The 23,009-nt window shown below is 36.0% G+C and overlaps 1 protein-coding gene across 1 annotated transcript in view; it reads left to right on the top strand.

Annotated features, from left to right (window-relative positions):
• The first annotated feature begins 339 nt into the window (after window positions 1-339).
• LOC126335783 (anoctamin-4-like) overlaps window positions 340-23,009 on the top strand; it is a 274,203-nt gene continuing 251,533 nt past the window's right edge. Inside the window, exon 1 of the mRNA XM_049999245.1 lies at window positions 340-925. Within this exon, the coding sequence (XP_049855202.1) occupies window positions 859-925 (67 nt within the window). The 5' untranslated portion in view covers window positions 340-858. The remainder of the gene's footprint in view (window positions 926-23,009) is intronic.

Here is a 23,009-nt window from a genome sequence, read left to right as displayed (position 1 = left end):
CATTAGCTATTAAAGATTTCTGTGCCAGTAGAGACAAACTAGAACAGGAGGCAATCTGTGAAACATCAGATAATAGGGCTGAACTGTCATGTGCTGCAAGTGTTTTGTTGAGGAACTGACCACAGTCTCCTTAGCAACGACCTATGTGGCATCAATTATTCACTGACAGACATTCAGCCATTGATTACCAAGCGACCAACCAGCAGTCACAGCTGAGCTGTCACACAGTAGGGAAAATGACAGTACAATTCTATCCTTGTTGACCAGGGGTATATCAGCTACTTTCTATATTTCATTTCTTAAACTTCTTGTGTTACCATATAGAGAAACATTCTCCATATATGAGAGTTTCAAATACGATGGTGATAATGTGATAACTGACCTTTCTCTGAATGTACTCATATTTCCTCAATACCTCCAAAAGTACACTAATAGCAGCCAGCCAGTATAGTTACACAGTACACTCTCATGAAGGCATAAACTTTAGAAACTGGTAAAATGGTTATTTTAATGAAGACACCAGTAATACAAAACCAATGCAGAAGAGCCATACAATGCTGCTATAAGTTGACAGAAAAACCTTTGATGAGAATGCAGTTCGCAGGTAAACCAATATGAAACATGTGGAATGTATGTGTCTGGAAAGAGAATTGGCCCTCTTTTCGTTAAGATGCGCTATTAAAGGAATGTGTAGCATTCAGAGAAATGTTAGCTGATGTTCTTCAAAGACATGGATGATGAAAACAAACTGTGTATGGTTGACTTGTCACTGTTAACACTGTGTCTCATGGTGTAAAATGAAGATGATTTCTGGAAGAATTTCATTTAGTTTTACATGTGTTACAATAAAGTGATATAATGGACATGGATACAGGTGATAGTGGGAATGTACCCCTGCAGTCAAGGCCAGAAACAGCAGAGGAAGGTAAGGAAGATTCCAGAATCATAATGTGTGATCCTGAGCAATTAAACCAATAGCAATAATCAATTTAATCTTCACAAATAATTTTGCAGTTTCCTGTTAAAAAAACATTTTTTTTATTCCATTACCTCTCGTACAGTCCTTCAGAGCACCATGTCTCAATTTCAGTTTTGCATATTTTAGTGTTTTCTTTTTTCTTTCCCTCCAGTTTTCCTCCATCCTTCCACTATCTTGCTTTTTCCTCCTCTCAGTACATTTTGAACTTATTTTCTTCTCCTTCCTGCCTCAGACTTCTCCCGCCTGTAACACTTTTATTCTAAAACAGTTTGTATCTGTTGCTTCTTATTATGTTATGGTCTTCCTTTGGTTAATCTTTCTTCACCTCTTGAAGTCAGCTTCGTTTGCCGAAGTTATCAATCTTTGACTTAATCTTGTGTCATCTATTCTTTATACAAGGCAAAAGAATAATGCTCTCGTATTTTCCTGATTTTACTTAATGGGCTTTTTATGAACTTTGTGACTCAGTACCTTATTTCTAGCCAGATGTTTATGTTAGGAATAAACCATGTCTTTTTTGGGCTTGAATTTAATTGCTTTCACTGTAATTGTTTCTCTCCGAGCTTGAGCAATGATTTTAGGTTGGGCATACTAGAAATTCCAACAACTCGAGGACATTCATCTGTATTATCACATGTACTGTGGAGATATCTTTTCTTGTATATAGCTCCAAAGTACCCCATTTCAGTTCAAGCATATTATCCTAACCTAAATCAATTATTGTCCTAAAAATGTGAATTTCTGTAAAACATAACATACAGAAAAGTGTGTATTCTGGTTCACACACTATTACACAACTCCAGAAATATGCTGGTAGAAAGACTGTAACATTAATCTTTCTTAATATTCAACAGAAAACAGAATTTCCTACAAAACTGTACAGTCAAATTTTTGCATATTGGTAACGGTAAAATCAAAATCTTCATGTGTATTGGTTCTTGTTATGCTTCTTTGGTTGACAGACACTCAAACACCAAAAAGGAAATTACATGTGTTTGACCAATAAATACTGATGTATTTCCAGTGATACAACAATGGAATGGAACTTTACTTGTGAAAACATAATATACAGATGTATAATATTTTTATCCATGAATGCAATAATCAAATGTCAAATTTTACTAAAATTAAAGTTTGGTATATAGTTACAATTAGATAAACACTTATGTTGTTTATCTACATGAGTCAAGCACATAAAATAACTTGAATGAATGCAGCTAGTCAGAAAAGGTCCATCATTCATAGCAATAATTCTTGTAGAGCTGTATGCTAAGAACTTCATAAGTTATTTCACTTATACAAATTTGAGTAGAAAATGAGAATAATCTTATTTGTCATTTCAGTTGTTAAAGTGATGGATACAATGAATACTCTTTTGCTTTTAATGTCTCTACAGAAGTTAGTAATGAGTAAGCAGAGCTTCCAAAAAATGTAAATCTAGAGCCAGTTGTAAAATGAAATATAGAAAATAATACTGAGTTTATCTCAGTCATGAACACTCAAAGTAAAATGTTTGTCCAGTTTTACACACTGCAAATTTGTTCATCCAAATTAGCATTATGCTCAGTGAATGTGAGTCAGTTATTTTATTGGTGATATCTCAGGCATCATTCACCTTACACGAGCTAAATATTTTCCTTCAGAATTTGGGCCAAGGTCAATAACTGAAATTGTTTTCTTGTATTTACAATTGTGTTTCAGTCAAATTTTATTATTTCTTTAATGCTTCTCAAAAACCCATTTCTTATGATTACATTATTGTATCTGCTTCTGTGGATGATAATTTATAATTATTCCTTTTTTCTTCCAATAATGTATTACAATGAATGATAAAAGGCTTACATTTTTTATCAAGAGCACTTAGCATATACTAATTATTGGAGCTTATGTTAATAAATCAGTCACAAATATAATTATTGGAGCCTATATTAATAAACCAGTCATAAATAAAAAGAATTAAATGAAACAGTTCCCATTAACAGGCATCTCCTGTCTGATTTCTGTTCCATTATTTATTTGAAAGTTTTTACTTTGAACAGTGGTCATGCCAGATTAAAACAGTGGATATGAAGTTTCCGAGATGAGTCAGAGGATCTGTCATACTGCATTATGCTTGTGCAGATTCATTCTATGATTCACCATGTTCAGCCAATCACATGATGAACACAAACCTTCAGAAATGTGAAATGAGTCAAACTATACCTTAACAAAGAAAAATAGCAGTTAGAAGCTGCAATCATTGTAAACTACAGTAAACGTGCTTTAAACTATTTGTACCTAGTCAGTCTAAATTTAATGTACTAAAATGAACAACTAAGGTAGTACATTGAAACATCAGTTACTGCCATAGGTGTACTGAACAGCAGCTGTTTGTTAGCTACAGATAGCTTAGATTTTCATTGTCAGTAACAAATACATCTACTGTTACTGTACAGGAACTGAATTTAAGAATTTCAAGGTCCTTGAAGAGGTCTCTACGAGATACACAGTTGTGTATTTTATTCAGTACTCATACTGCTTACTTTGTATGAGTGAATATGTTCTTCAGTTTAACTGCTCTGTCCCAGAAGATAATTTCATAAGACGATCCAGGAAAGAAAGTATGAAAAATAAGCTAACATCTTCATCTTAAAGTCAGTACAGTGAGAAATTCCTTTTAAGTTTACCTTGCTGAGCTTTTTGGGGTTGTTTGTTTTGTGTGTTACAGTCTGTTGTTACATTCTGTTCAGTGATGTCGTAGTGGAGCCAAAGGAATTTTGTGCACAGTGATTCCTTTAGTGTAATATGGTTAATGCTCAGAATAAGAGTGCATTTGAGTTCAAAACTAAAAATTTAAACTGTTTGGTGTGAACTAGATGTAGGAATGAATGAAGATTGTGGTTTAATACAACCTAAGTAACAGAGATTTAGAAAGAATATGTATGCCCAGGTTTAATAATGAAGAAGGATAAAATTGAACATGTTCTTTTTGAAGAAACCATTGGTATTAATGATTTAATCACCTTAGGGAAACCATGAAAAGTCAAAATATGAATGACTGGATGAATTTTATATGCCAGACCAATGTCTGAAGTAAGGGGTCACGTCACTCACTCTGAACAAAATGTATGTCAATTCAGTTATCACCTGAACTGAGCCCAGTCAGATGAGTTGGTATCTTTGATTGGTATACTTGTTTTATCAGGAAACAATGAAGTTTTTGGTATATTTTAAAGTTGTTGTTTATGAACAAGAGTCGACTTTCTACTGAACATTGCGGGGATTTTCACAGAATTTCATTTTATACCTGTGTGACCCACTGCTTCCAGTTATGAAAATAAGAATTAATAGTGTAAACAGAATGCCACACCATTTTAGCTCACCAAACAGCATTTTGTGGTTTATACATGCTTCTTAGAAAGAATGTAAAATAAACTTACTGAATAGTTTTTATTCAAATTAAAAACAAAATTATAATCTTACTACATATAGTTAGTTAATCTCCTTCAAATTATGCCCACAGTTAATTTTTATTGATTTGTTGAGGGTGTCAATCAGCCATTTTGCAAGTAATTGCAAGTCATTCATGTTCACTGATACTGGCAGTGAGTAGGCTAAGAAAAACTGTTTTTCTGTAATTTTACGAAGAAGGATTGACTATTCAATGAATGTGAAATGTGGTGGTATTTTATTTTGTTTGCAGTATCACCGGAAGTATATCAATGGAAGGATATGTTTTTTGCCTCTATATTTCCAGTTGGAGTATTTGCTGTGAAAAGCAACCATAGCCCATAGCACTTTTTGTAGTTGATGATAACCTAGCAGATTAATGTGTGCTATTCACAAAGTATTGTTCTCCAAAACCCATCTTGAGATGTGTCACTGATTTGTAATAATTCAACCTCCAAAGGGCATGTGACTATAGTCAGCAACCTGTGGATGGATAAATGCTTACATTCTCCAAAATTCTTTGCTATTTTAAGTTAATATTGTGCGCACATAGGTGTCCATTGATTTCTGCTTACATTATGTAGTGCTATACTGGACAAACAGCTGGTGTGAGACTGTTGTGTGCCTTTGTCACTGTCAGTGATAGGTCTGTGTTATTTCAGAAACATGTTGCAGGTTGCAAATTAATATATATATAAGGAGCTAAACATGGTTATTAACACACTCTCTTCACCACAATCTCAAGTCTTTATCACTACTCATATGATCAGTTTCCATCACATGTTCTCAAAATATATAAAGATTCTTCATACACAGTAAACTTCATCCCTGGTATGCCAAGCTACTAATTAAAATAATCTAGAATAGATTTTCTTGACATACTCAAGAGGTCAGAATCTGTGTGTAATAAACATGAATAAAATTACTCTGATTTGAATACTGGGTTGCTGCTGCCAACAGTATCAACACATATTTCCAGTTTTATCCTAGAAATGTAGCTGTATTTGTCCGAAACTTAATCATGTTTTTGTGTTATCTGTTTGTGGTGTATATCTTATTGTTACTTGACGATTACACAGTATAGTTAAACTTTCTATTTGTTAGTGTGGAATAATTATAAATTTATGATTTTCCAGGTAAACTGGTCATTTGTCCCTATTTCATTTGTGATTAGTAAAAGCGGGTTGTTCTATCCCCATATTTATATTTCAGAGAGAGAAGCAGAATAACATGTTCTAAACACATTTTAAGAGTCTCTGAACTTCAAATAAAGAATTACAGTGGGTGGCCAAAATGTGGGAAAAAAAAGAATCAATAAATACAGGCCCTTTAAGGTTTTTAAGAGAATCTTGTACCATTCCTTGGGCAAAATAGTGGCAAGTTCAGGTAACTATGATTGAGGTGGATGGCAATCACTCACCCTTCACTTCAAAGCAGACAACAAAAAATTAATAATATTAAGATCTGATGACTGTGGTGGCCAGGGGAGATGTGACAGTTCATCTTTGTGCTCACAAAACCAGTCCTGGATGATATATGCTGCGTGAACAGGACCCCTGTCGTCTAAGAACACACCATTATCATTGGGGAGCAAATGTTGTTCCATGGGATGGAGCTGATCAACTAAAATGTTCATGTAATCTTTGACAGTGAAGCGACCTTGCACAATAACCTGGAGACTCATGGAATACCATGATATGGCTGCCCAAATCATTAGCATATCCCCTCTGTGTTTCATTCTTGGGACATAAACTCAGCCAGAAGTTGAAACAGTGTGCAAAAAGACTCATCTGACCAAATGAATTTCTTCCATTGCTGCATAGTCCAGTTTTTGTGGCTTTGGCACCACATTTTCCTGTTATGAGCATTTGCATTGCTAATGGCTTGTTTTGTAATTCCCGCTCATCCTGCAGTTCCCATCTTATGGAGCTCTCTTCAGGTTGCTTAAATGCTGATGGGGTTCAAGAGTGCAACATTTAGTTCTGTAGTCACTTTTACAGCTGTCATCCTCTTATTTATCATACCATTCCTCTGCAGTGATCATCTGTCATAATCACTCGACACACCCTTTCATTTTCATTGCAAGTTCAGGATTAGTAATGTACTGCTTGACGCAGTCACTCTGATTATATATCTAAGTGCACCACTGTAAAGCAGTATGAAATGGAATGAGCAAACAAGGATAGTAGTAGGGAATGTCACTGGTTGACTTTGGTTTATTGTGAGAATTTTAGGAAAGTGTGGTTCATCTGTAAAGGAGACCACATATAGGACACTAGTGCAACCCATTGTTGAGTACTGTTTGAATGTTTGGGCTCTGCACCAGATCAAATTAAAGCAATTTAGATGTCAGCTATAGACTTGTTACTGGTAGCTTTGAACAACACTAAGTTCTCTGTGGATTTAGGAACCTCTGACCATTCTGCATTATTCATTGAAATACCAAAAATTAAGAAAGATATTTCTTGTAAGAAAAGCTATATGAAAAGGAACGTCAATGAAAAAATCAATTACATTTAGAAATAAGTTAAGAGAGATTGAATAGTTTTATAACAGCTGTATTTCAAGTAATAGTAACTTTAATAATTTTTGAAGTAGGTTTCTTGAAATGTTTGATGGAACTTTTCCACTTAGAAGTACATGCAACAAAACGACTAATAAACTTAAATGGATAGACCAGTATATAAAAATTTCTTGTCTCCTGAAGAGGAGACTCCACAATGAACTGAAATACAATAAAACAGACATTCTACTGAATATTTTCTTCATTAAAAGTTATATTTAAAAAATTTGTGATGCCAGCCAAGCAAATGGCAAACGAGAAGCTCATTGTACAACATAAAAGTAAAATAAAAGCATTGTGGTCTGTTCTCAAATCAGAGTTAGATGTTAGAGTTAGTAGTAATGAAATATCTAGGATTAAAGTAGATGATAGCTTTACTGCAAACCTATCTCAAATATCAGAGTGTTTAAACAAATTCTTCATAAACATAACAAAGTAAGCTGTTGATGTAGAAGAGTATCAGAGTAATGAAAATCCCTTTGGAATCCACTAAGAAGCTGAATATTTTACTGGTTTTAAAAAAGTCACAATAACGGATGTGGAAAATGTTAGCATTAAAAAAAATAATAATAAAATAAAAACTTTGCTGGGTGGGACGGGATACCCACTAAATTGATTAAAACAATGTGTGGCATAATAGCACCTCCCCTAACTAAAATATTCAACCGATCTTTTGAACAGGGATGCTTACTCAATGTTTTGAAGTATGCTGAAGTCAGACCTCTGTTCAAGATAGTGTTGAGGGAAGACATGGGGAACTATTGGCCATTTCTATTCTTCCAGTCCTGTAAAAAGTGTTAAAGAAAGTAGCTGCAAACCAGATCAAAAAATAATATGATTATATTATTATAATAATATTATTATAAGTAACCAATTTAGATTTTTACCAGGAAAAAAACCCTCTGGATGCAGTGAATAATTTTACTGAAAAGATGGGCAAATCATTGGATCAGAGGAGTAAAGTTGCAGGTGATATCATAATAGCATTTGACTCCGTGAGCCATGACTTGCTTATCTACAAAGTAGACAAATACAGGATTAAGGACAATGCTCTAAATTGGCTAACATCATACTTACACAACAGAAAACAAAGTGTAACTATCACTTCAGATGCAATGAACTTTTATTCTAAATGGAGTACAGTACCACAAGGTGTGCCTCAAGGCTCTATTTTGGGGCCAACCCTGTTTGTATTCTACTTAAATGACTTACCCATAAATGTAAATTCCCCATCAGTTCTCGTTCAGACAATACTTCTGTTTCATTTGAAAATGACAATGCAGAAAAAATTCCAAGCTGCATCATAAGCACACTGGATATCTTAGGAAACAGGTTCCAGTTAAATGTGTTGGAACTGAACATTGCAAAAACCAATATGGTACATTTCAAAACCAAACATTCGAAATGTGTGGAACTTAAAATACAATGTAACAATCAAACTATGAAAGAAGTTGACACTGTCAAATTCCTGGGACTAAATATGGACAAGAACTTAAGCTGGAATATACATATTAACTTCCTAAGCAGTTTTGTATTTTCAACACGAATACTAGCAAATTCCACTGGCTTGATTACATGAAAAATTGCTCATCATGGTTATTTTGAATCTATCATTAGATATCCGATGATTATCTGGGGAGGTTCAAGTAGTGTACCTCGAACACTGAAACTGCAAAAGAAAATTGTCCAATACATGTGTACTGCACAACACACAGAGTCTTGTCACCCATTATTTTGGAAACTGCGAATCCTAACTGTTTCCCCGTGTACCAGGTGTAGAGATATGAAACCAGAATTTCCCTATAGATGGTGCTAACTGTCAGTGTAGGGGGTATGAGACTGTGTCTACAGAGCCATCTGCTTCCTGTAATGGCTGACAATGAATGTGAACATGCAATAACCCAACTTCCATAAATCAGTATCTGTTTCAAACCTGTAAACATGTCAAGTTTTGTGCCTATGAAACAACAGACATGTAATTATTGCAACCAAATTCCAGTTTCATACTTCTACACCTGGTAAATTTATGGAATTATGATCTTCCTACAAAGCAGACAAAAATTATTTGAGGAGAATCATTGTAACCACACATATAGCACAAGAAATAAAAATAATTTTATGGTACCCACACACCAGTTGAAATTATATCCGTAGACTTCACAGTATATGGGGATGACAATATACAAAAGGTTAATGGACAAAAACATATTTAATATGAAGCCAGATATTTTAAAAATGAGACTACAGCAGATTGTGTGGGAGAAATGGTACTATCCAATAGAAGAGTTCACAGAGGATGAAATGATCATTTGAGCAAGTGGTAATTAAGTGTTAGATTCTATTGTATGTGTGTATAACAAAACTGTATTATTATTATGATGTTCTCAGTTAACTTCACTTGTTCTTTGTTTATCGTGAAATTTTACCACAATTTGACATATCTCCTGTACCTGAATCAAATGATTTAGGTTATGTACACTGTGAAACAAATAAACCACAATTCAAAAGAAATTCACAAAATGCTTTGGAAACTCAAATGGGTATCACTGGAGAAAAGGCAATATTCATTTTGAGGAGTAATTTTGAGAAAATTTAAAGAAGCAGATTTTGAGACCGACTACAGAACAATCTACTGCTGCCAATGTACATTTCATGTAAGGACCATAAATATAAGATCAGGGCTCATATGGAGGCATATGAGACAGCCATTTTTGTGAGTGGAATAGCAAAGGAAATTGACTAGTAGTGGTACAGAGTACCCTCCACCATGCACTATCTGGTGGCTTGTGGAGTATGTATACAGATATAGAAGTAGACTTAGTGGATAATCTCTTTTGCTTTCCTTGTATGTGGTATAAATCTCCAATACACCAAACAGTTCCACAGCTTTAGTTGCAGAAGCACCCACCTCACAAGCACCAACTATTTACCCACAACTGACGTCACTTAGCTCTAACATAATGCACTTACAACTACACAGAATGCTGTTTTGACCATGACTGACACTTGCAGTATATTGAAGAGCTTGCACAGTTGTCATTTGTGGTCAAATGTGGCAAAGTAACCTGCAGGCTTGGATATCATCTGGATTTATATTCAAACATGCATTTCTTGTAGTGTTTCCATATTTTTGTCCAACCCCTGCAAGTTGTCAGAAATTTTTTTTCATAAAATGATAATTTTAAACTACAGTGACTGTATGTGGACAGAAGGATGGTCAGTTCCTAACATCTTTGGGATGAACCCTTTGCCTTATTTAATATCTGTTCAATGGATTACATACAGTAGAGGTCATTTCATGATGTTGAACATCTTAAACTTAAGTTTATACTCGATTTATTTACGTTCGCGCATTCTGTTTTGTGGGATCTAATTTAAGAGATTCATCCATACAATTATGAAGCATTCATGACTTTCACTTTTAATTTATAAATTGTGAATTAAAATATACATTATCACTATACTTTATCGAAGCAATCTCTTATAGAATGGAAAAAGTTGTAGCCCCTCCGCCCTCCCCCCCCTTCCCCACATAGGTATGCCCTTACTAGAGTTTAAAACTTTTTGCAACTGTAATAGATTTGCTGGGCAGTTTTATTGACATGGGGTAGTTTTTTTTATTTTCAATACGTAAAGACTGATTGTCTGTATACTTTTTTTTATTTATGAATTTGGCCAGCTATGGACCGCATACAACTTAACACTTATTATGGTGTTTCTTTTTCTTCCTTTCTTCCCAGTACTTCTTCATTTTTTCTCCAACTGCTCATCTCTGCTCATCTGTCCACACTCTCTTGGTTCGAGGTTTTGGCTCATCTTCTTCATAGTTTGCATTTGTTATCAGTAGCCTGAAGTGATTTCTGTCATATATTATTTCTTCTGTGACATCTATTTTGTTGGAATATTTCTTTACAGCTTCTATCCATCCTACAGTTTTTTTTTTCAGCTTACTAATGTAATTAAAAATTGTCTTTGTAATCCGTGTTTCTTTTTAAATGTTCATAAAATTTTAACCATCTCTTCCCCATTGTATCTGTGATCTTTTCTGTATTTTTGTGTAAATCTTCATTTCTCCTTTTAATCCACATATTTTCATTGTTTTTCTCAGGACCTAGAATTTTTCTTAGTATTTTTCTTTCTCATTTTTCTGGTTCTCTTAATTCGCCTTTCTTATTCAATGTTAGGCACTCCGAGCCATATGTTGCTTGTGTCCTAATAACTGAATTGTAATGCTTAATCTTTGCTTGTATGAATATTGATTTCCTATTGTAGTAGTTTTGTGTTAATTTATGTGCAAATTCTAACTTTTTGATCTTTTCTTTATTTGTTGTGTTATCCAGTCCATTGGCTTGGATCCACTCCCCCAGGTATTTGAATTTATCAACTATTTTAATTTTTCCATTCTTTGTTTTTATAAACTTTTCTGTATTATGTTTGTGTTCTATATACTTGGTTTTTTCTTAGGATATTTTCAGCCCAGTCTTTTTAGCAATCTCGTGTAACAGATCAAGCATAACTATTGTGTCTGTTCAGTTTTCAGTTATCATTGCCATATCATCTGCAAGGGCTAAACATTTCAATTCAAATTTGTTCTTTCCTTGGCCCATGCTTATACCCCTTGTGCCTCTGTTTTTTATGTGCTTTCCCATGTTTTTACAATTTTATCTAAAACCAAGTTAAAGAGAACTGGGGACAGTCCATCTCATTGTTGAACTCCTGTTTTGATTTTGAATGGTTCAGAAATTTCGCCTTGAACTTAGTCCTTGATGTTATATCTGTGAGCGTTTGTTCAACAAGTCTTCTGGTCTTTTTGTTTATCCCTGATTCATAAATTATTTGTAATAGTGTTTGTCTATCAAGTGAGTCATAGGCTTTCTTGAAGTCTATAAAAGTAACTACTATATTTTTATTTTGTATAGCTCTCGCTCCCAAAATTGTTTTTAAATTAAGAATCTGTTCTGCACATGATATACATTTTCTAAATCCTGCTTGATAATCTCCTGTATTAGGTCCTGCTTGTTCCTCTATTCTGTTTAAAAGTGCTTTAGACAGTATTTTGTACTTTACTGGTAACAAGGACATACCCCTGTAGTTGCTGGTGTCTGATTTATCTCATTTTTTATGTAGAGGATGGATCAATGTTTGTTTCCAGTCTCTGGGAATGATTCCTTTTCTCCAAATGTCTTTAATTACTTTGTGAATTTTGTGCCATGTGGATAAGCTCCCTTGTTTCCACATTTCTGCTACTATCCCATCCTCTCCTAGTGTTTTGTTATTCTTCAATGCTTTGATAATCTTTTCTATTTCTTCTACTGTAGGTTGTTCCAATGCTGGATTTTCGTGTTGTGGCTTTTGAAATTGTAATCTGTCATCAGGCTCTTCACAATTTAGTAGATTTTCAAAGTATTCAACTAAAATCTGGCAGTTCTTTTTATTGCTTAAAACCATTTTTCCATTTTTATCTTTAATATGTAAACTTGGTTGACTGGGATCCTGTTACAACTTCTTTGAAAGTCTTATAGAAGTCTTTACTGTTGTTCCTAAGTCTGAATCCATTTCTTCAGATCTGTGTTTGTCATATTTTCTTTTCACTTATCTGATGATTTTCACTGTCTTTTTCCTTTCTTCTTTAAATTCTTCCCAGTATTATTGTTTCTTATTACCATACCATTTTTTCCATGCCTTTAGTCGATTGTCAATCGCTTCGTCACACAGCTCGTTCCACCATCTGTATCTTAGTATTCTTCATGGTTGTCCCATTTCTTTAACTGACTCTAGAATTCTTTCTTTAATTTCTTCCCAATCATCCATTTTTTTGTGTTTAGTATATCAAAGAATTTGTCCTGATTTTGCATGAGAAATTTAGCGTTTGCTCTTGGAAATCTTCTTGGTTTTGGTTTAGATTTGTTTGGTTGGAACATGGTCTTTATTTCAGTCAGATAATGGTCTGAGTCTATGTTTAGGGCATTCCTCATTCTGACATCCAAGATTTCCTTGTAGTTGTGAGATGTTATTGCCACATGGTCCAATTGATATTCACCTTTATTTTAATTTGGTGATACCTGTGTTTTCTTCTTACTTGCAAGTTTCCTGAAAAATGTTGACATTAGTTTTACGTTAAATTGTTTACAAAAATCTATGAGTCTTTGACCATTCCTGTTGGTCTTTCATGTGCTCGATAATCTCTAACTACTGATTTAAATTTTATTTTTTTGCTGACTTGTGCATTAAAGTTGCCCAGTAAAATTTTGATATGTTCTTTTGGTAATTTGGATGTTTCGTGTTCTAGCATTTCCCAAAAATCTTTCACTTTGTCAACATTTGTTCTGTTATGTTGGTTGATAAGTGCATGCACATTTATAATGGTATAACATTTATTGCCTGACTTGAACGTCAGAAATGAAATTCGTTCTGATGGGAAGCTAAAATTAGTTATTGATTCCAAAAGTTACTGTTTGACCATAAATGCTGTCCCTAATATATTCGTATTGTGGGAATTTTTAATGGTTGGTTTTCCTTTGCAGAATGTGTATCTACCTGACTCAAATGCATTTTCATCCAGATACCTTGTTTCTTGAAGTGCTAATATAAGTATGTTGCATTAATTGAAAGTGTCAAACTTTCATGAGTGTGTTGATGTTCAGAGTCCCCAGTTGGTGTTTTTTCTTGGGTCTTATTTTTGAAGAAGTACTAGGCAGCTACAACTCTTTCTTACATGATGTAAGCTCTCCAGAATCCAAAGGCCTAGTTGCACCGCCATGAATAGCGATGGGAGATTGGTTACTTCCTGGAGTAGTTTTCCTTCTGAAATATACTGTTATGTCTTATGTTAAAGTGTAGTTTTGGGAAAGGTAGCTGATCTTTCCCATGATAAAAATTCAAGCTTTTAGCTTGGAATTATAAGTGAGGCCACCACTAACATGTGGAACAGATGCGTTTTGCAGCCGCTCGCTGTGAGAACAGACACTACAGTGTTGGGCTTTTATACAAAAGTCTGCCTCTTCTGCCAGTTCTGCCGTTCTGATGATCTTCATCACTGCCTTCACTGCTGTTAAGGTCTTCACCGTTTCCCTGGTAAGGGACCCTCACAAGGTAATATCACTTGGGCCAGGTGAACCAAGGCTTTTTAATGAGGTGTTACTCCTCCCCCTCCTCCTTTTTCAACCAGGCTTGGGACCAGCTTTGGTGGAGTTGTCTGTATACTTTATGTATTGAAAATTTATTTTATGCTTGCTGCTGTCCATCTTGGTTGAAATCGTTTCTTTTTTATATTTAATATTAGTCAAATTAGTAAGAATACAATGCCCGTTTTCTTGATGTCTTTACACTTATTATGAAAATTAATTTTTTTCATGTTTTTCTAATGAATTTCATGTTTTTGTAATGAATTTCATGTTTCTTGATGAAAAAGAAGGTAAGCAAAAAGCACATCTGGAGTAATACTGCACTGTAAATTGCTCTTCTCAGTAATAATTCTAATAGCTTTCTTTTATGTGCTGAACATAAAAAGTGCTGCAGGAGAGTTATCCCAAAAATATGATACTGTGTTTTAAGTGTAAATGAAAATATGTATTCACAAATGCCAGCTCCTTTGTTTACAGGATCCTCAGGACTTAAGAACCTTTAGTCATGTTTGAGTTGACATATGTCTTGTGCATGTCCCACTTAATGGTCATCTGTATCCACAGGGAAAAGAACATTCTTATTACTCACTATTGTCATGGTCTTCAGTCTTTTAGGGAGGTCTGACGCAGCTCTCAATGCTAGTCTGTCCTGTGCAAGCCACTTCATCTCTCTATAACCACTGCAACCCACATCCATTTGAACTCGCTTATTGTACTCATCCCTTGGTCTCTCTTTACAGTTTATCTGCCCCACGCTTCCTCTATTACCAAACTGATGATTCCTTGTTGTCGCAGCATGCATCCTATCAACCAATCCATTCTTTAAGCAAAGTTATGCCATAAATTTCTTTCTTCCTCAGTTAAGTTCAGTATCTCCACATTAGTTACTTGATCTAACCATATAACCTTCATCATTCTTCTGTAGCACCACATTCCAAAACTGGCATTCTCTTCTTGTACAACTACTAATTGTACCAATTTTATTTCTGTACAAGACTATACTCTTGAAACATGCTTTCAGGAAAAAATTATTACTATCAAAATTTTGACTAGATGTTAATAGATATCACTTTTACAGAAACATTTTGCTTACCATTGCCAGTCAGCATTTTATATCCTCTCTACTTCGGTTATTCTTAATTGTTTTGCTGCTCAGTAGGAAAACTAACCTACTAATTTCAGTGTCTCTTTTCTGATCTAATTCCCTCGTCAATACCTGATTTGATTTGACTACATTACAATACCCTTGTTTTATTTTATTTTATTTTGTGTCCACCTTATAACATGTTTTCGAGATGGTATCCATTCTGTTCAGCTGCTCTTCCAAGTCCTTTGTTGTTTCTGACAGAGTTCCAATGTCACCGGCAAACCTCAATGTTCTTATTTCTTCTACATCTACATCTACATGGATACTCCACAAGTCACTGTATGGTGCATGGTGGAGGGTACCCTGTACCACTACTTGTCATTTCCTTTCCTGTTCTACTTGCAAATAGAGCGAGGGAAAAACAACTGTCTGTATGCCTCCATATGAGCCCTAATTTCTCATATCTTATCATTGTGGTCCTTACAGCTAATACGTATTGGCAGCAGTGGAATCATTTCGCAGTCAGCTTAAAATGCCAGTTCTCTAAATTTTCTCATTAGTGTTCCTCAAGAAGAATGTCACCTTTCCCTAGGGATTCCTATTTGAGTTCCCAAAGCATCTCTGTAACACTTACATGTTGTTCAAACCTACCGGTAACAAACCTAGCAGCCTGCCTCTGAATTGCTTTGATGTCTTCCTTCAGTTCAACCTGGTACAAATTCCAAACACTTGAGCAGCACTCAAGAACAGATCACACCACCATCCTATATGAAGTCTCCTAGGTTTCCTAGTATTCTCTCAGTAAACTGAAGTCAACCTTTCACCATCCCTATCACAGTTCTCACATGCTCATTCCACCTCATATCGCTTTGCAACATTATGCCCAGACATTTAAATGACTTGATTGTGTCAATTAGGACACTAGTAATAATGTATCTGAACGTTACAGGTTTTATCTTCCTACTCATCCACATTAACTTACATTTTTCCACATTTAGGGCTAGTTGTCATTCATCACACCAACTGGAAATTTTGTCTAAGTCGTCTTATATCTTCATACTGTCACTCAATTTTGCATGCAGTACCAAACACCACAGCATCATCAGCAAACAACCACAGCTTTCTGCCTACCCTGTCTGCCAAATCATTTATGAATATAGAGAAAAACAGCAGTCCTACCATACTTCCATGGGGCATACTTGACGATATACTTGCATCCGAAGAACAGTCACCCTCGAGGACAGCATACTGGATTCTATTATTCAAGAAGTCTTCGAGCCACTCACATATTTGTGAATTTATTCCATATGCTTATACCTTCATTAACAGCCTGTAATTGGGCACTGTGTCAGATGATTTCCAGAAATCTAGAATTATGGGCTCTGCCTGTTGCCTTTCATTCATAGTTCTCAGTGTATGGTGTCAAAAGCGCCAGCTAAGTTTCACATGAGTGATGCTTTCTAAAACTGTGCTGATTCATGCACAAAAGCTTCTCAGTCTCACGAAAGTTTATTATATTCAAATGAGAATATGTTCAAGGATTCTGCAGCAAATAGAAGTTAGGACTATTTTTTTTTTTTTATTTTGTGGGTCCATTTCTTTAACCGTTCTGATACTGGAGTCACCTGCATTTTTTTCCAGTCACTCGGTACATTGTGCTGGGTGAGAGATTTGCAATAGGTAATGGGCCAATGCCCTAGAGTACTCTCTGTAAAAGTGGACCAGGAATCTATCTGGACCTGGTGATTTATTTGCTTTCAAATCTTTCAGTTGTTTCTCCTTTGTGAACAATTTCTTGAACATGAAATTTAAAACTTCAGCTTTCATTTTGCTATCTTCAACTACCACACCAGACATTCAACAAGGGACAGAATGGAAGCCTTCAAGTGCTTAGCAATTTTGCATAGGATCAGAATTTTCTCAGGTCCCCTGCCAAATCTTTTGCTAAGGTGTGACAGTGGTAGTTGTTGTATGCTTCAGGCATAGATCTTTTTACAGACTACTGACCTTCACTTGTCATCATTTATGTGTTCCCTTTTGAACTGAGAGTCCAACAGCCTGTGCTTCCTCAGCATCCACCGAACTTCATTTTTAAACCATGGTGTCTTTTTCATCCAGTATGCTCTTACAGGCCACAATTTACAATCCTTAAACTTTGCCCATAATTCCTCTAATTCGATCTTACTGGAACTAAGTGATGCCCATTCACTGTGTAAGTGAGATGTTAATAAGTCGTTATCTGCTCTGTCAGAAACACTCTCCAAGCCTTCTTGACTGATTTTTTTAACTCTCGTAAACAAAGTTTGCTATAAAAACATCCAAAAATTAAATTGGTTTCACCTACACCTGTTGTACTCAACTTCACACTGTCAAACTCAACTTCAACCTCAATAGAAACAATACTTTTGTGAACTGGAATGAACACCCCCTCCACCCCCCCCCCCCCCACCCCCCCCACCCCCCATGGCCCCTAATCTGTCTTTCCAATATACGTTCCACAACTCGCTAAATGTCTCAGAGCTTTACACTTCAGGTTGCAGCCATCTCTCGGTTCCAACAATAATTTGAGCACAAGAACTTTCCTGGAGGATAGTAAATTCAGAAACTTTATTACAAATACTTTGACAGTTTATGGATAAAATTGTGGCAGTTGAAGTGTCTTTATTCTGAACGGCATTTTACTTCCCTTGCTGCGTATCAACTTGGGAGTGTTCATCACAGCACCTCAAACTACTGCCTAACCTAAAAACCCCATGTGCACTCCACAAGTACTCTGTTACCCGAGTAGTTGCTTCCTTTGTGTAGTGCAACTGTCACATATCAAGAGAAGTCACACAAATTCCCACACAATAACACAGGTCTATAAATCTGCAGCTAAGACCATGAAGCCTTTGATTGAGACGCTCTACTTGGCTCCAAACAAAAGGACCTCGATCAACTCTGGGAATGATGCTGCAAATTGGGAGCTCTGCTTCCATCTCATGTGCAAGGGCAGCAGTCTTCACCACCTGCACCAGCTGCTTCACCACCTGCGCCAGCTGCCTGTAATAATTGAGGATCACCTCAGAACCTATGCAGTCAGTGTCGTTAGTGCCAGTGTGAGCCACAACATGCAGATGACTGACCCCGCACGCTTGATAGCCACAAGCAAGGCCACCTCCACATCTCGGATGAGAACCCTGGCAGATATATGGAGTACACATTGGCTTTCTTTTCAGTCCTGCACACTTTTGCCTAATGGGCTATATAACACACCTAATATTGGAGCTCCCAATAACTAGTAAACCTCCCCTGTGTACCTGTTTGGATCCTGCTGAAGGAACAGTCACCTATCCATTCAGGGTGTGAAGTATGAGGCCGGGCGACCAGTCTCCACAATCGCGCTTTGACTCATGTGATGGGAGGGCAGATTCACCACTTCAGGTACACTATGAGGTGCCTCAGAAGCAGAGCCTGTGGGCAAAACAAGTGACACCTGAGATGTCCCATGTGATGTGCCAGATTTTCTGCCAACACTACACCCAGAGGCAGCAGCCTGAACATGACCAACCATAGTCAAAAGCACATTCAGCTGTTAGTTAACTGCAGTCAGGTCCTCCTGCATCTGCACACAGAATGCACACATCCTAGACTTGCTAGTAAGACTAATTGAAGAAGTGTACTATAAAAGCAGACTGTCTTAGTTATGGTGCATGTTACCCTCCTGATGTGTCACCAATGCATGCTGACGCATTAATGAGCTATGTAGCTGGCTAATCAGTGAGAATCTCTTGTGCTACAGACTGAATGAATTTACACTTACAAATATTCAAGATTAAACCTCTTAAACAGAGAAACATGCACAAAATTTAATAAATATACTCTGACAAAAACACAGGAAAAGTTGAGACTTAACTTGCTGTTAGCCTTGTGTCAACTGAGAGCTGGGGCCTTACTGACTGGCTTACTAATTGAATGGACAGTTGCTTTCAAGACAAAGCAAATGAGCAATTACTGTACTACAGACTGAATGAAGGTACCCTTACAAAAACATGAGATTAAACCTCATAAACAGAGAACCTGCAAGAAATTTAATAAATATACTACAACAAAAACACAGAAAAATATAAATACTTAACTTGCTGCTCCGCAGGTGCATGTCAACTCTGGCTCACTCCCTTCTCATCTACTGCTTCCATTTTACATCCTTTGACTCTTAACAACTCTTTGACTCTTGGAATTATTTCATTCACTTCCTAATAGGTTTACTCTTAACAGTTTTTGTTGCTATCAATAATCAGTAATCAGTTTCAGCTGAACTGTGGTGTACACAATCTCACCAGAAGACAGAAAAATAAAAAAAATAATTTTAATGTTGACTTTGAATCCTTTTTTAAGGTTCAACATGGAGACACACACTATGGTGTAAAGGTATTCAACAAACTCTCATCTAACAAAAAACAAGAAATTCAGAATCCCAACCTGTCTAAAAGAAAATTAAAACATGATTTTTCAGCCACTCTTTTTGCAATTTACCTTAATATCTAGGTATGAGAATTGAAATGTTCCTGTAGCTACAAGACAAGTAGCAGTGTTCATTGTGAATATGCTTGAAAGTAGTAATGTGCTGTAAACAAGACTCAGTGTCCACAGAGGCAGGTAAATATTTTCCTTAAAAAAAGCAATGTAATCAGTTTAATGTGAAAGATGTCAATAAGAGAAAACAACAGTTATTTATTATAACCAAGGACTTTTTGTTTTTTTTTTTGTATTTTATTTTTTTCCCCAAAGTAGAAGTTTTCTTCCTAATTTATTGATTAAATTTAGCTAGCATAAACACAAATAACATAAGCAGGATAATGATATTTTATTGTTAATAGAGAATGTAATAATATCCTACGATTTACTTGTCTTTTGTTAACATGTACTTTACTCGTCCCACATTCCTCGAAATTCCCCTTTGCAATGAATCTACAAAACACAGTCAATGAACGAATTTATTAATGAACCTTCTTCTTTATATCATGAAGATAATATTCTACCAGTGCAAAGTGGATGACATTTATCCCACAACACTTTTATTTGCTAAGGAGAATTTTATAATCAATACAATCAAAGGCTACGGCAACATAAGGTCATAAAATTGTTACAATCCATAATGGTAACAAGACATAGTTGTAACTTGATCATTACAAGTGTTATAACCCCTTGCCAAGTCATCTAATTTGGAAGCCAGTGTCCTGGTAGCATCCTATAAAGAACTACAGATTCATCTGCATTATAAATCTGATGTGGTATTAAGTTTTTGGAGGGAATGGCTTCTTCAGATTCTTTTTTGAAGTTTTCTGCATTCGCTGTATCTCCCAGAAGACTTTCACCCATCACTAAAAGCTGGCATATGCCATGATGAGCTTTCCAACCAACCGCGGTTGACCGTGAATTGAGGTTCGCCGTTTCGTGCTTTTTCCTGCAGGATTGGATTGGATATCAGAACACCATGCTCTCTTTTCTCACTGAACCAAATGTTTCATTTCTTGCTTTCTTTATTGTACTGCCCACGCATTTTCAAAAAGCCCACTGAACTCAGACAGCAACAGAAATACTGCCACTGTGTCAGTCCAATCCAGATGACGTCTTCAGCTGCCTAATCATGCCATATGAGTGCTAGGTGTGTAAATATGCCAAAGTAGCAAACAAAGCAGTGAAAATGTAGTTTCACTACTGCCAAAAAAGGTGAGAATCTGAGCATTGTCAGGAAAGATGATGGTATTGTTTTGGACTGCTGTGCTATGGTGGTAGCAGATGATGTTCATAAGGGGCAAACCACCACAGGAGAATGCAGCTGAAATCTATAGACGAGGCTGTCAAGACGAAGCATTCTGAGGAGGTGTCTAATGGGTTATTTTTCTTCCATGACAGCACACCGGTTCATTCTGTGCAGGGCATAGTCACACATTCTGCCTTTTTGAGCTTTCAGCTTGTGCCTCACTCAAAGTACACAGTCCATCACTCCAAGTATACGGTCCAGTGCCTCACTCCAAGTACACAGTCCAATCACATCAATGTGATGACTGCCTGTGTTTGATGCCAATGTGCAATAACCACTCACAGGTGGCAGGTGGCAGCACCAGCAGGGGAGGGTGTATAAAGAGTGTTGGGGTGAGTGGGGGGGACGTGGAAAACAATGCAGTCATTGTTGTGATGCTGTTAATTGGTGATGAAGTTTGGAATTTGCATGCCAATACCGGAACTGGATGTCTACTGAGTGGCAACAGGTGGCTTTTGCAGATGAATAACATTTTTATACCAAATCTGTAGCTATCTAGATGAAGGAAAGCATACTGTAGGTATATGTTTACTGATTTCATAAATGCCTTTGACCTGGTTGACTACGCACTTCTTTTGCAGAAACTGAGGACATGCAATAACACGAGCTCTGTCTACTCACCTAAAAAACCATAAATAATGTGCAAATATAAATTATCAAAATAGGGTGAGAAAAATCAACATTCAGTCTATGACTGAAACAGCAATGCACACACGGTGTACTGCAGGGGTCAATAATGGGAGCATTTCTTAGTCTTGTGCAAATGGTATTATACAGCCTTCTAATTCCAATATAATTACTTATGCTGATGACACCTCTCTATGGTTTTATGGAGACAATGAGGAGAATGTGCATTTCTTTCATATATGTGATGTCTGAAGTGACTGAATATTTTAGTAGCCAAGGCCTAACAGTAAATACCACAAAGTCACAATTACTGTGTTCAAAGCAGATAGCTTGCATCTCAGGTGGGTAGGAGATGTTTGTGGAATTTTGTATAAAGGCAATGAAGACTATAAATTCCTTGGTTTGCTATTGTACAGTTATCTTCAGTGGGAAAACCAGGAAAATAAACAGTGCCTTGTGATTGCTTAGCCAACTGTCCAAAATTCTATGTAATAAAACACTAAAAACAGTGTACTATGGGACGATTTTCCCATTTATAAGTTATGGGATAGAGCTGTTGGAGTGTGTGCCGATGTGCACTTGAACAAAATACTGGTGCTTCAAAAGAGAGCTGTTGAAGTTAAATATGTTTTGTATTAAACCTTTGTACAAAAATATTATACATACCATACCTTTGGAACACTATACTTGCAAAAGTCATCATTTGATGACTATGTGCAAAATGAAATACAAAAAACTAAGTAAATAAAAATGTTTAAAGTGAGTTCAGTTAAATTTGTAATATACTGTGAAATATAATTACTCAGTTAAAATGAAAAATACTTATCTTACGTGCCAGTCCTTTGGTCCAGTAGTCTTATGGAATGAAGTGTCTTGTCTGGTTAGATATGCAAAATTAAGTCACAAAGATATCTCAATTTCTGAAGAGTCATTCTGTAATACTAGAAAAATTATGTACCATTTCCCATCAGATTTATAAGTAGAGCATGAAATTCTCCTTAATGGTATCTTTTGTTGTAGATGTTGTACACCCAGAAACTTTTTACTTGTCTTTTCTTCTTCTTTACCTCCACATCAAGCAGCTCACAAGTGACAATAATTTCATCACAGCCATTTATATCATCACTGTCACTCATTTGTTCACTGTCATACAACACTGTAGCAGAGAACTGACAGTTACTTCCTGCTTCAAACTGCACAATAGCAAAACAATAGCATATGCATATGCTTGTGTTGCTGGTTAATGAGTGAGTGTGTGTTTGTGTCACACTGCTGTGATGCTTACCTTCAGTACCGTACAAATCAAATGAGTCTTTTGACATAGGTTTTTCCCCAGAGTTCCAAAACCTTAGAAAAGCTCAGCCTCTCCATGAGAAAGGTAACATAAAACAAAT

The sequence above is a fragment of the Schistocerca gregaria genome, chromosome 2 (genome assembly GCF_023897955.1).
Source record: "Schistocerca gregaria isolate iqSchGreg1 chromosome 2, iqSchGreg1.2, whole genome shotgun sequence".
Taxonomy (NCBI): domain Eukaryota; kingdom Metazoa; phylum Arthropoda; class Insecta; order Orthoptera; family Acrididae; genus Schistocerca; species Schistocerca gregaria.
Note: the sequence above shows the minus strand (reverse complement) of the source record. Positions and strands in the feature narration are given on the sequence as shown.